Here is a 13,352-nt window from a genome sequence, read left to right on the forward strand (position 1 = left end):
CATCACTCATTTCACAGGAATATTCAAAATTAAAGGTACTGAATGGAACATCGCACGTGTGTACAGTTTTCTTACTTACATTTTGTCTGCCTTAAAAGTTACTCTGGAACCAACAGTTTGCTTAAAAATTGACTTGAACCAACAGTTTGCCCAAAAAGGGAAAAGCCCTGAAACTGCTTACACGTGTAATAACGTGTAATAACAGAGTAACCATGCCTCCAAAGCGTAAATCTTATCCAAATGTTGGTTCTGCATCAAAGAAAAGGAAAACTATCAAGATTGAAAATAAAATGGAAATAATTAAGTGATCAAAAAGAGGTGAAACGCCATCAGTCATTGGAAAACCTTTGAGCTACATAGTCAGTCAACGATTGGATCAATTTTAGGCAATGAAGTGAGAATAATGGAGCATGTGAAAGGCCCTGGCCTGATTAAAGCTACAATTATTACTACACAGTGCTTTAATTATTGAAATGGAAAGGCTATTGATAATTTGGTTAGACAATCAAAATTAGCATAATATTTCTTGCCTTTAGTGCAAGAAAATGCTCAAAGCCTTTTCATTGATTTAGAAACTACATGTGCATCAAGTGAAGATGATTGTGAAGAATTTGTTGCGATTAGGGGTTGGTTCAATCCTTTCTAAGTGAGGGCAAATTTGTAGAGCATTATAGTGCAGGGTGAAGCAGCGAGTGCCAATGTAAGTGCGGCGAGCGATTTTCCTGAAGCTTTGAAAGAAATTATTAAAGAGGAAGGTTACCTGCAAGACCAAATATTCAATGTAGATGAGACTGGATTATTGGGGGTGGGGGTGGGGTGGGGGGGGGGGGGGGGTGAAATGCCTGACAGGATCTACAGTTTGAAAGAGGAAATGTGCATCAGGCCATAAGGCAGCAAAGGATAGGCTAACGTTTTTGTAATGCATCTGGGGATTTCAAGCTAAAGCCTTTGCTTATGTATTGCTCCCTAAATCTGAGGGCCCTTCGCCATATCATTAAGACATCTCTTTCGTTATTTGGAAGGCAAATGCAAAGGCTTGGGTTGCACTTTCCACCTTTGAAGATTGGTTCTTGAACCATTTTGTCCCTGCTTTTGAACGTTATTGCTTGGCCAAGAAAATTCCTTTCAAGATTCTCCTTGTGCTTGACAATGGACCCAGACATCCAAGCACTTTAGATGACCTTCATGACAATGTAAAGATTGTATTTTTATCCCCCAACAGAATATCACTACTTCAAGAAGTCATAGCCACCTTTAAGGCCTATTATTTGCAGCGGACTTTCTAATAAGCGGTCAGGGCTACCCAAGATGATGGGATGATCTTAAGGGAGTTCTGTAGGAATTATAACATCTATAAAGCCATCAAAAATATTGCTGACTTTTGGACTGAATTGATACAGTGGATCAAATTGTGCCCCAATTTTCCCCAGCTTTTCAGGGCTTTACAGCTGACAACATAATCAAAACCAGGCAAGCAGTGGTTGACGTTGGTAATAAACTGCAGTTAGACATCAGTGAAAATGATATCGTAAAGTTTACTCAACTCCCATACCGAAGAACTGACCCATGAAGACCTTGTGGAGCTAGAGCAGCAGATGACAGCAGTTGAGGAAGACTCAGACCTAAACGCTGCAGAACCAAAAAAGTTTTGAAAGAAAGAGTCAGCTGAAGCCTTTCATCTCATTGAAGCAGGAATGGGAAAGTTAGAGGATCAAGGTCCTGAAAGGTTCAAAGTTCACCATGCAGTTTCTGAGGACCTCAGCTGCTACAAAGCAATTTATGACGAGAAAAAGAAAAGCTCTGTATAAACCTCCCTTGATTTCTACTTCAAGAAATTGACTCCAGTAGTAAACCACGCCCCCCCCCCCCAACTTCTTCAATAGAATCAAACCCTGACTCTCCGGTACCAGGTCCATCCTCTTCACTAGTAGCCATCTCTCCATCATCTTTTCCTATATCATTCAATTATGTACTGTGTTACTACAAGTGTTTTACATGCATGTAAATATAAAATAAATACTATATATGCTATATACAAGATAAACATTTGTCTAACTGACTCTAAATAGGGACTGTTTGTACTTGTTCTGACTTGAATACAAATTCAAGTAAAAGACAGACCTAGGTAACAGAACTCGTATACAACCCGGGCCCTGTCTGTACTGCTACTATAAAGACTAATAAAGATAAGATATAGTTAATCAGATTAAACAATTAGATCAACAATATGCACAAGTTAAAAATCCGGAATTATTTAAAAGGAGAGTTGAAATCAAAATTACATTTGATATTCTTTCAACCTCTCCCATTGAACATCAATTTTTATAGAGCTAAATTCAGTTTTATCTTCATGGTGAAAAATCTGGCAAGTTTTTGGCCAATCAGTTGAAGGGAATTGGTGCTAAGAGACAAATTACTAAGATATGGATGGATGATGGTAATGTTACCACAGACCATTCTAAAATAAATGATAAATTCAGGGAATTCTATTCTAGGCTTTATGCCTCTGAGTCTATTAATGATAACAGTTTAATTATGTTTTTTTTTGGACTGCTTAAATATTCTCATGCTTTCTTTGAATAATTGTTTAAGTTTGGAAGAACTTATTTCACAAGATGAAATAATTCTTGCTATCTCCATTACATTTAGGTAAAACTTCAGAACCTGATGGGCATCCTGTAGAGTTTTCAAATCCTTTTCTAAATTGCTCATACTCCAATTAAGTTCCAGTTAACTGATTCATTTAAGCAGGGCAATCTTCCATTATCTTTTAATGAAGTTTATCCCTCAAAGTGAAAAAGGGAAAAGATCCAGCTGAATGCTGCTCCTACAGGCCAATTTCTTTATTGAATATTAATATTAAGATCTTGGCTAAAGTTTTGGCTCACAGGCTGGAGAACATTTTACCATCAATTATTTCAGAAGATCAGACTGGTTTTATTCGTTATTCTTATGTCATTTATTGGTTATTTTGTATTCATCTCCCACAGCAGTCCCAGAATGTGTTCTTTCAGATACAGAAAAAGCGTTCAATCAGGTGGAGTGGGGTTATCTATTTACAATCTTGAAAAAAATGTAATATTGGACCATGTTTTTTTTTACATGGATTAAATTACATGTCCTACTGTTTCAATTCTTACTAAGTTATAACAATCAAAACCTTTTATTCTCCAATGGGGTACCCATCAAGCCTGTCCTTCAGTCCATTACTTTTTGATTTGGCCTTGGAGCCTTTAACAATTGTATTTTGAGTGCAGAGATATTTCAGGGATCAATAGGAAGGGAACTGAACATAGTTATGCAGGTGACTTTTTGCTTTTCATATCAAGCCCTGATACTACTTTACCTTCCATGCTATCGTTACTTTCTCAATTTAGCCATTTTCAGGGTATAAGTTAAATCTGTATGAGTGAACTTTTCCCTTTTAAATTCTCCTGTGCTAACATATTCTAATTTTCCGTTAAAGATTGTGAAAGATCAATTTACTTAGCATTATAATTATGAAGAATCGTAAGCATCTTTTTAGAGAAAATTTCTCTACTTAAGCACGTGAAACTGTCTTTAACAAAAAGGTCTCCTTTATTTATCTCTTTAATCTGGCGTATTAATTGTATTAAAATGAATATTCTACCTAAATTTTTGTATCTTTCAGTCTATACCAATTTTTATTTCTAAATCATTTTTCTTAAAATATTTGTGTTTAATATAAATACATACTGTACATAGTTATCTAGTAATAGCATACAACAGGTCGTATTGTAGTGGGGTCGCTACAGTTATAGCTTAAGGTAGAAAGAAGACTCACACACCAATTGACACTAACTTTATTGGGCTGCAGCTCTGCCTTTTATAGGCAGCCGGCCGTGTCACCACCAGGGTGTAGCTTGAGTGAAGCCAGCTGGTGATTGGTTGTTCCGGATGTGCAGGCCCGGATTGGATCACCTGCGATCCGCTGGCTGTGATTGGTCAATTCGATTGCTATTCCTGCGGCCTATGGGAGCAGTCATCTCATCCCGCGTGCTGTCTGCCTGGTCGTCATGTTCGACAACCATTTTCTGTGTCAGCCCGCAGAGTGGGCCACTATAGTATCGTATACATATCACATATCTTAAGACATCTAATTCTATTATATATTAATTTCTCATAATGTTTCCAATATAATATTGAATAAAAAATAAATGGAAAAAATTGAAAATCGCTTTATATAGATTAAGGTGTATTTTCATCTTATTTGTTGATAGGATTCATGATAACCACACTTAAATCTATATCTATGTATGTATCATAAAAAAGAAAAATTTAAAAAGAAAAAAAAGGAAAAAAAATCTGACTAATCTAACCCATCCCTCTAACCAAGTGACCTCCAGACAAAATATTGAAAGCCCCAGGAGCCACCAAACTTCTTAATTCTTCCAATTATGATAAAAGTCCATGAATGGGCCCCACATCTTGGTCAAATTGAAACCTTATCTTTAATGTTGTATTTACTTTCCTCAAAACTTAAAAAGGACATAACATCATGTAACCACTGCGTTTGGGTAGGCAAAGAGTCATCTTTCCATTTCATTAAAATTGCTTGTGTGGCCATCAATATGGTAAAAGCTAAAACTTTCTCTTGGGTTGCAGATAGAGGTTTTTCAATTCACGAGAAAATCCAAACACTTAAAGGCCCTGGTTTAATTTTGATCTTAAAAATAGTTGATAACTTTTTTTGACTCGCTCATTTCGCTTATATCATACATATGGTAAAGAAAGCGGCCCTGCTTAAATAAAGCACATCTTCAAAAGAAATGGTGGTTTTGTGCTTCCTCATTTCAGATTTTATTATTGGGAAATCAATATACGTGACCTTATGTTCTTATTACAATTTCATAATCGAGTTGCCTATCCTGCTTGGGTAGAAATGGAATTAAATTCCACCAAAAATGTTTCGATCTCAACACTTCTTGGGTCCTCTCTTCCTTTTGTTTCATAAACTAACTGACAATCTGGTTGTTTAATACAGTTTGAGAATATGGGTGCAGTTTAGAAGGTATTTTGGATTTCAGGGCTTTTCTCTTGTAACCCCCATTTTGTTCAGTCACCCTTTTCCGTCTTCCTTGCAGGATTCTGATTTTAATGATTGGTATAGAAACAGTATTAAATGTTTTAAAGACCTTATTATTGATAACAGTTTTGCATCTTCTGAACAATTGGTTGGAAAATTCAATTTACCAAATGCTCATTTTTCCCCCAGATATTTACAAATCAGGCATTTTATTCAATCTCAGATTCCTGATTTTTCTGAGAGCTCCTGAGGGGAATATTCTTGATGCATTTTTTTTTGGATTACAACCTTCCAGTAAAGGGTTAATATCTGTTATTTAAGACAAGATAACTGGTCTAACACACGCCCCTTCATTCCAAACTAATAATGCCTTGGAGCAGGATTTGAACCTTTTGCTGTCCAATGAGGTTTTGGAGCCTATTTTCAAACTGATTAACACTACATCTCTGTGTGCTTGCCACTGTCTGCTGCAATTCAAAGTGGTACATTGGGCCCACATGTCTAAACAAATTATCTCTTTTTTTTAATTCACATGTAAATCCTTGTTGTGATAAATGCAAAATAGATGATGCTTCTTTAATCTGTGTGTTCTGGATGTGCCCCAGTTTGGAGAATTATTGGAGAGAAGTTTTTCCAAACATTACCTGTGATTCTCAATTTAAAATTGGAACCAAATCCCTCAGTTGCTCTCTTGGAAACTCTTGGAGAAGGCTGTTTTACTAACTCCTATCTTTTTCTTCCTTGCTGGCCAGACACGCTATTTTGATTAAGTGGAAAGATGATACCCCACCTATTCAACACAATGGCTAAGGGACTTAATGTCCTGTTTAAATTTGGAAAAAATTAGATTCCAAATGTTATGGGGCCCATTCATTGACTGTTTCCATAATCTCTAGGTTCAGTGTTTATATAGAACTTTGACACTGTTAGTTACTTCAGAGTGAGCTACTTTTTTCATCAATATTAACTTTCAATCTTGTTTGGGTCAGGGGTTTGAAAATTTTTAATTTATATGTCCATTCTATATCATTATGGCTGTGCTTTGGGAAATCATATGTATGATTATAAACAGTGCTTTATTTTTCTCTCGCACATTCCATAATTTTACTGTACAAACTTATTACTGAAAATCAATAAAAAATATTTCAAAAAGAAAGAACTCATTGTCTTCGGTGGGAAATTTATTATGTAATAAAGGAAAGTTTTTGTTGTCAAACAAGAAAATCAGCAGATGCTGGTGTAAAGAGCAATACACAAAAATGCTGGAGAAACTCAGCAGGTCATTCAATATCCATTGAAAGTAAATGGTAACCAATATTTTGGGCCTAACCATTGGTCAGGAAAAGTATTGGGGTGATAACAGTAGAGACATCAATTAGACCATATTTTTTAAAAAAGTAGTTTGACACCACAAGTCCCAGGAGTATTAAACTATCAGATATTCATGGGATTAGTTTACTGAATTGTGTATCTTGTTACTTTAATTCAACAACTAATTCTGATTAATTCCTTTTCAGTGAGTGGAATTCTGTTCCATTTAAAGTGATACTTTAGTTTTGTTCCTTGCACTTGCAAGTAAAATACATTGACGTTCCTAGTAATGAGTAGTTCTGCATGGTGAATAGGATATATCTATCATTCTGTGATGCATTTTGAATCAATTTTGTTCCTCCATTTAAACCATAAGTGTATGGTAATTTAAGAATTTTGGAATCATTACAAGAACCTATATGAAAGCTTAATGCATTGGTCAGAATAACCAATCTTCTTGTATAATACGAAAATATTTTTAAAATTTTGATGGTGAATTCAAATTCAGGTGAAGAAGGCGGTTATCTTCCATGCAATAATTATAGTATATCCGAGTACTTACTGCGCCTGGGTTCTCAAGAACAATTGACAAAGTGTATCATTTCATTTTGCAAAAATAATATTTTGTGCAACTTTGAGGTTCTGTTTGTATAGTGTCACTTGCTGGCTGGCTTATTCACAGAATGGATGGAAATTTGTGGTACAAATATTCTTCACTTGAAGGTTAAAATCTTGTCCCAATGTGACATGGATTAGGAATTCGCCTATGGTAAATGGGCTAAGTGGATGGTGGAATCATAATAAATAGTACAGGTACTGTAATTTATTGTTGCTATATACCTCAATTTGAAATAACTTTATTTACAATAAGGGCATTGTTGAATTGTAGCACAAGCACTTGGCTGTTATGCTGTTCATAAATGTAATCCCCATGAATCATCATGGGTTATGACCTCATTACCACCAGAGCATTTCATCTGTTGTAACACTGTCACTTTGCTGAATGGAAACATCTGGCATAAAATTATCTCCATGTTTTATTACCCTGAAAAGCCATCTCTGCTTAGCAGTTCAGATGTGCATCAAATATATTTCCATTGTTGCAATAATTAGTTATCGCATGTATTAGTTGACATTCTGTTAGATTTGACCAGGGTAAGTTTTTAAATAGTTTGTCCAAAACGTTTTGTGAGAAATGAATAATTATTCCTATAAACCCTCAACAAGACGACTGGGATAGTTTGCTTCAAGATGTTTGATGCAGAAAGATGAAAACAATAAACTTAGTGACTGGAATATACACTGTTGAGGAAGAGCAAAACATTCAGCTCAAGAACAAGTGAAACGGAGCATCATTGCATTGATTCAGAGAAACTAAAAATAGTTCAAATGTTATCTGATGAATGCTGTCAGATAACATGTAATGTATAACAAGGATTTGGATGAGGGGATCAAGACCATAAGTGTTTGGTTGCGAGCAGGGTGGCTATATGTTCAGTGAAGATGCAGCAGATGGGATATAATGTAGGCAATGTGAGGTTATCCATTAAGGTAGAAAAATGGAGAGTTGGTCAATTTTTAGTACGCAATCTTGAAAGATATTGGTGTCCAGGTGGATCTGCGTGTAAACCAGATCAAGATCACGTTGAGGTGTGGGTTGATAAGTGACATTTGTGGGACAAAAATAGGCTGATATCATCTGCAAAGAGAGTACGAAGGCATACCCTTGCTAATCAATAGCATTGCTTTCACCAAATCTCCCACCATGAACACTCTGAAGATTAAATTTGACTCACTGCAAATATATAGCCACAAAAACAGGTCAGTGGCTAATTGTCTTTTACTAGTACAAGGTATGAGTCCAAAGCATGATAAATGCTCTCTATTTGACTGACTGGATCTTCAACAATGTTTAAGGAGTTTGACACTGTTAGCGAGAAAACTTGATTGGTAGCTCATCCACAACTAAACATTTATCCCTCCCGTCCCCCAAACATTAACAGACTTGTAACTGGCGTGTACCATTTGCAAATTCCACAGTGCCAAGTCGAATAAAGGCAGCAGGTATGTAGGTGCATCACTACCTGTAGATTCCTTTCAAATCAGACCCTATTTTCACTTTGAAATGCATTGTTTCTCCATTCTGACTGGGTCAGAATTCTTGAACCCCTGACCTATTGCTATTGTAGCAATATTATTGTATCCCTTCAAAAGAACTGCAGTTTCAAAAAGCAACTGAACAGGCTTTGAGGGAAGGACAATAAATGCTGACCTTGCCAACAAAACCCATATGAATTTTTTTTAGAACTTTTCATGTACAACTTTGACATAATTATATGTGTGCTGTCTCTGAATGTTGAAATCAGTTATAGGTCTTGAGTATTTGAGGTGGAAAGAATGATCGGGAGATCAGTGCAAAGCATAAATGATCAGTAGTTTTTGATGGAGCTTGCCCATTAGCCTGGGTTCAGTAAATAAATTCCACCCTGTTCAAAATACAAGCAGATATTAGTGTAAAATTGTACATATTGGAATGGTGGAAAAGTGTTTTGCAGGTGATATTTATCACCTGTAATGCTGGAAAAACAAGGTGAGACTTCAATCCCTGCTTTGTTCTCTTTTGTTATCTTCATCAGTACAATCAGGTAAACTTTCCTCTTACCACTTTGCATTTGGCTTAGAAATAGCTTGTCGTGGCATGGCCATGCTAAAGACTTAAACATGTTTTGGTTCAGCTCTCTGTGAAGAGTACACAATAAATGGTCAAAATTTGAAAATCAAAATTTTCTTTGTCAAAACTGGATAAAACCAGGGCAGCTGAGAACAAAGACTGAAGAAGCTCCTATTTAACAGAGAACATCGGGTGAAAGTCCGAAAGGGAGTGGTGCAAAAATGGCGACAGGTCCGGAAGAACCAGGTAAAACTAGGGAGTCGGGTCAAAAATTGAGCATTGTCCTGGGAAAAGATGGAGAATTTGAGTAACTGATTCATAAGTGTTGAAACGGTGATGAGAGTTATGACAATGTCTGAGATAAGATTGTTGAAGACCTGATGGAGGGAATGGGTTGAGCAAAGTTTGAATTGACAAAAACGCATGAAAAACTCAAGGCTTTGGGAGTATCAAAAGCCAAAGAATGGGAGTCGGATAAACAAGGACTGCTTGACAAAATTGATTATATGGAGAACTTTAGTCAAGGGAATAATGTCTGAATTATTGAGCTAAAGGAAGGAAGAGACCCAGTGAACTTTTTTCAAAAATGGATCCCACAAGTGTTGGGAGAAGACAAATTTGGGGAAAAAAAACTGCATATCGAGAGAGCTCACCGAACACTTGGGCCCAGAAGAGCCGGCGATCAGAGACCAAGAAGAGTTCTGGTGACACTTTTAAGCTACCATGAATAGGAGATTATTCTGGGAGCAGAATATGATTACTCTAAGCAGAATTATGGCCCAGCTGAGATTGATCATGTAAAGGTACTATTTTTTTTTCAAGACTTTAGCCCGACCTTGATTAAATAAAAAAAAGAATTTGAAGATGTGAAAAGACAATTAGGTGTTAAGAACTTGAAATACTCAATGATCTATCCCACAACTTTGAGGGTCAAAGTTGGAGAAGGGAACCGGCTATTTATCAAGGCAAAGAAGATTTTCCGCAAAGTTTATAAAACAAAGATCAAGGTTGCCGAGGGAGATGATTGTGAAAATATTTAAAATGGAACTCAGTAAATGTTTTTTTTTATTTTTACGAAACCGTCCTGTATTTATTTTTTAAAAGTAAAATGTATAGAAATGCTCATGGGGAGCACAGTAAAAGGAGAAAAAAAATCTGGGAAAAATGGTAGCAGGGTGGAGACTCTGTTTTAAGGGGGAAAATGATGGCTGGAAAGGAGTAGCAAAAATAGATGGCGCCAAAAGGAATGGTTCTTCCTCAAAAGATTCTGTGGGCTTTTTTCACGAGCTTTCAGGGCTCTACGTATACGTCAACATTTGAGCAAGGATATTGTCTGTTTTACTTAAAGGGGAAGGATCACTATTATTTGAAGAGTCAGAGATTTTACTTTTTAAAAAAATATTGTTTTAAAGAAGAATATGGATAGAACATAAAATTTATTAGTTTTAATGTTAATGGAATTAAAGGGTAAGTGAAGAGAAAATGGGTCAGCATACATTAAAAAAATTTAAAGGGAGATGTGCAGTAAAACATCATTAGAACACGGTAGATGGGGTTCAAGATTTTATACCACGTTACAGCGGGGCCGCGGAACAGTTGCATATGTGTCAGAGTGCCCTGCCCCGAAGTCCCGCTGTCAGACACTGGCAGTTGGATCACCGGCTGATCATCATCAACCTGCCCCTTAGTAGTTTGGGGTCCACGGACACCCGCGCTATAAGCGATTCCGTGGTTTAACGAATCGTGTTCTGACAAAGTTTCAGTTTAGTCTTCTTACAAGAAGCACATCTTACCAAATTGGAACATGCAAAATTAAATGAGAATGAGTGGGGCAAGTGATATAGTCTTCATTTGGATCAAAAGCAAGAGGTGTAGTGATTTTAATTAATAAAAATATACCAATAATAATAATAGAATAGACCCAAACCAATCAAGCTAGAAGATTTGTAATGGCACTTTGAAAAATTTATGCAGAATCATGGACATTTATGAACATTTACACCCCAAATTATGATGGTCTTTATGAAGGCTGTCTTTAAAAACTGCAGGGGGAAAGACGAAATATATTGAGTGGAGGAGATTTCAACTTTTGTTTAATCCAATATTGGACAAATCAGTGAGAATGTGGGTGAACGCTGCAAAAATGGCATTATCATGGCATTATCATTTATGAAGGATTTAAATTTAATTGATAAATGGAGGCGGCTCAACCCCTTAGAAAGCGACTATTAGTTCTACTTAGGGGTACATGATTCATGTACAAGGATTGACCTATTTTTTCCCCAGTTACAAAGTAGGGTGTTTAAAAACGGAGTATTTGGCAAGACTTTTATCAGACCACTTGTCGTTGACATTAACTATTATGATAATGGAAAAGCAAGAAATTATATATAGATAGTGCCTTAATGCTACATTATTAAAGAGGAAGGATTTTTGTGAATTTATTAAGAAACAGATAGAAATATTTTGTGAAAACACTCTTCCTTCCACTGATAAGTTTTCTAATGTGGGATATGCTTAAAGCTTATTTGAGGAAACAAATAGTTTCTTATACTAAAAATCTTGAGAATATGCAAGATACTTAGAGGGTCTCGAGAAGGATGTAACAAAATTGAGAAAAGGACATCAAGAACACAAGAAAAATACAGAACAAAAAACTTACAATATAACACACTGCAAACATATAGAACAGAAAAAATGATATTAAAATCTAAATAAAAATATTATGAACTTGGAGAATGGACATATAAAGTGTTATTTAGCAGGTTAAAGCAGAAGAATCATCCAGAATGAGAAATGCAATAAAAACATAAGCTGATACTATAACATACAATCAAACAGAAATAAATAGTACATTTAGACAATACTATATGAAACTATACAAATCAGATGAAAAAAGAGATGGAAGAATTTTTAACATGTTGAACTTTCTAAACTAGAAGAGAGGGAAAAATAATGACCTGGATGAACCTTTTTCAAGGGAAGAAATGGAGAAAGCTCTGGGTACTTTACAAGTGAACAAGTCCCTGGGGAAGATGGGCCTCCTCCTGAGTTCTATAGACAATTCAAAGATTTGTTGATGGATGTTAGACCAGGCGGAGGAGACCCAGACCCACCCGGAAACTTTTTAATCTGCTATAATTGCACTGCTACCACAGAAAGGTAGAGATCCATTAAAAACCTCATTATACAAACCAAAATAACTCCTGAATGCAGATAATAAAATTCTAGCTAAGGTGCCAGCCAACAGAACTGGATGAGTATTTACCAAAATTAATACATCCAGATCAGGTGGGATTTGTTAAAGGAAGATGCTCTTCAATTAGCCTAGGTAGATTATTCATTATATTACATATGGAAAAATCAAGGTTGAATCCAAACATAACTATTTCTTTAGATCCAGAAAAAGCACTTGATTGACTAGAATAGTCTTTCTTATATAAAACATTGGAAAAATTTGGTATATGTAGAAAATTTATAAATTGAATAAAAATTATTTACCATAATCCAAAAGCTAAAATTAAAATATAACCAAATGTTGTCTATTTCTCCCTTGAGTAGATCGAGTAGACAGGGACGTCCTCCATCTCCAGCATTATTATTCCTAGCTATCGAACCTCTGGTGAAGATAAGAGATCTGGATGTTAAAGGCTTCAAAGTTGAACAGGAAGAACATAAAATTAGTTTATTTGCTGATGGTGTGAATTATATACTGTATATTTTGGCATATCAGTTAGTTTCGTTTCTCCCCCCCCCCCCTCCCTTACAGCCTCATTTTAAGGGTTTAATGGTATATCCAGCATATAAGTTGATCCCCATTTTCTGGCTGCCTGAGATGCCTCGTTGAATGGCTTATAAGTAGATTCTCCCCCCACCCCGCCAAGCTCACGATGCCTGAGATGGGGAGTTAACCAACGTATACGTCGACCCCGACCCCCCCAATAGATCGCATGGATTGGTCTGCTGGTTGTTGGTTGGAGGTGATTGATATCATGGAGTGTCCATTGACATAATGCAGCACTCGACGAAATATGAAGCGAATTTTATGTTGAAAGTGATAGAAAAGGCCAAGAAAACAACAACTGCACTGCTGGAAGAAAATTTGATGTATATGAAAAGTTGATTAGAGATTGGAAGATGAAAGAAGAGACTTTAAGAAAAATATCGAAAGGGCAATGTTCTTTGAGAAAAGGAATCACTTATTGGCCCGAGTTGGAAAATCACATTGCAGAATAGGTCCATGATCAGAGGCAATAAAATAAGAACATTTGAAATAAAATAAGAACATTTGCACTGCAATGGGCCAAGCCGCACCCAGACCTT

General features: G+C 36.1%; 1 protein-coding gene across 13 annotated transcripts in view; it reads left to right on the forward strand.

Annotated features, from left to right (window-relative positions):
- Positions 1 to 13,352, forward strand: part of fubp3 (far upstream element (FUSE) binding protein 3) — a 129,701-nt gene that overhangs the window by 103,898 nt on the left and 12,451 nt on the right. The window contains exon 20 of one of the 13 annotated variants that reach the window (XM_069886121.1): positions 12,591 to 12,745. The exons of the other annotated variants lie outside the window; for them this stretch is intronic. Within the exon in view, the coding sequence (XP_069742222.1) occupies positions 12,591 to 12,637 (47 nt within the window). The 3' untranslated portion in view covers positions 12,638 to 12,745. Of the gene's footprint in view, positions 1 to 12,590; positions 12,746 to 13,352 lie in introns of those variants that run through there. 13 annotated transcript variants of the gene reach the window in all.

Source organism: Narcine bancroftii, chromosome 1 (assembly GCF_036971445.1).
Source record: "Narcine bancroftii isolate sNarBan1 chromosome 1, sNarBan1.hap1, whole genome shotgun sequence".
NCBI classification, from domain to species: domain Eukaryota; kingdom Metazoa; phylum Chordata; class Chondrichthyes; order Torpediniformes; family Narcinidae; genus Narcine; species Narcine bancroftii.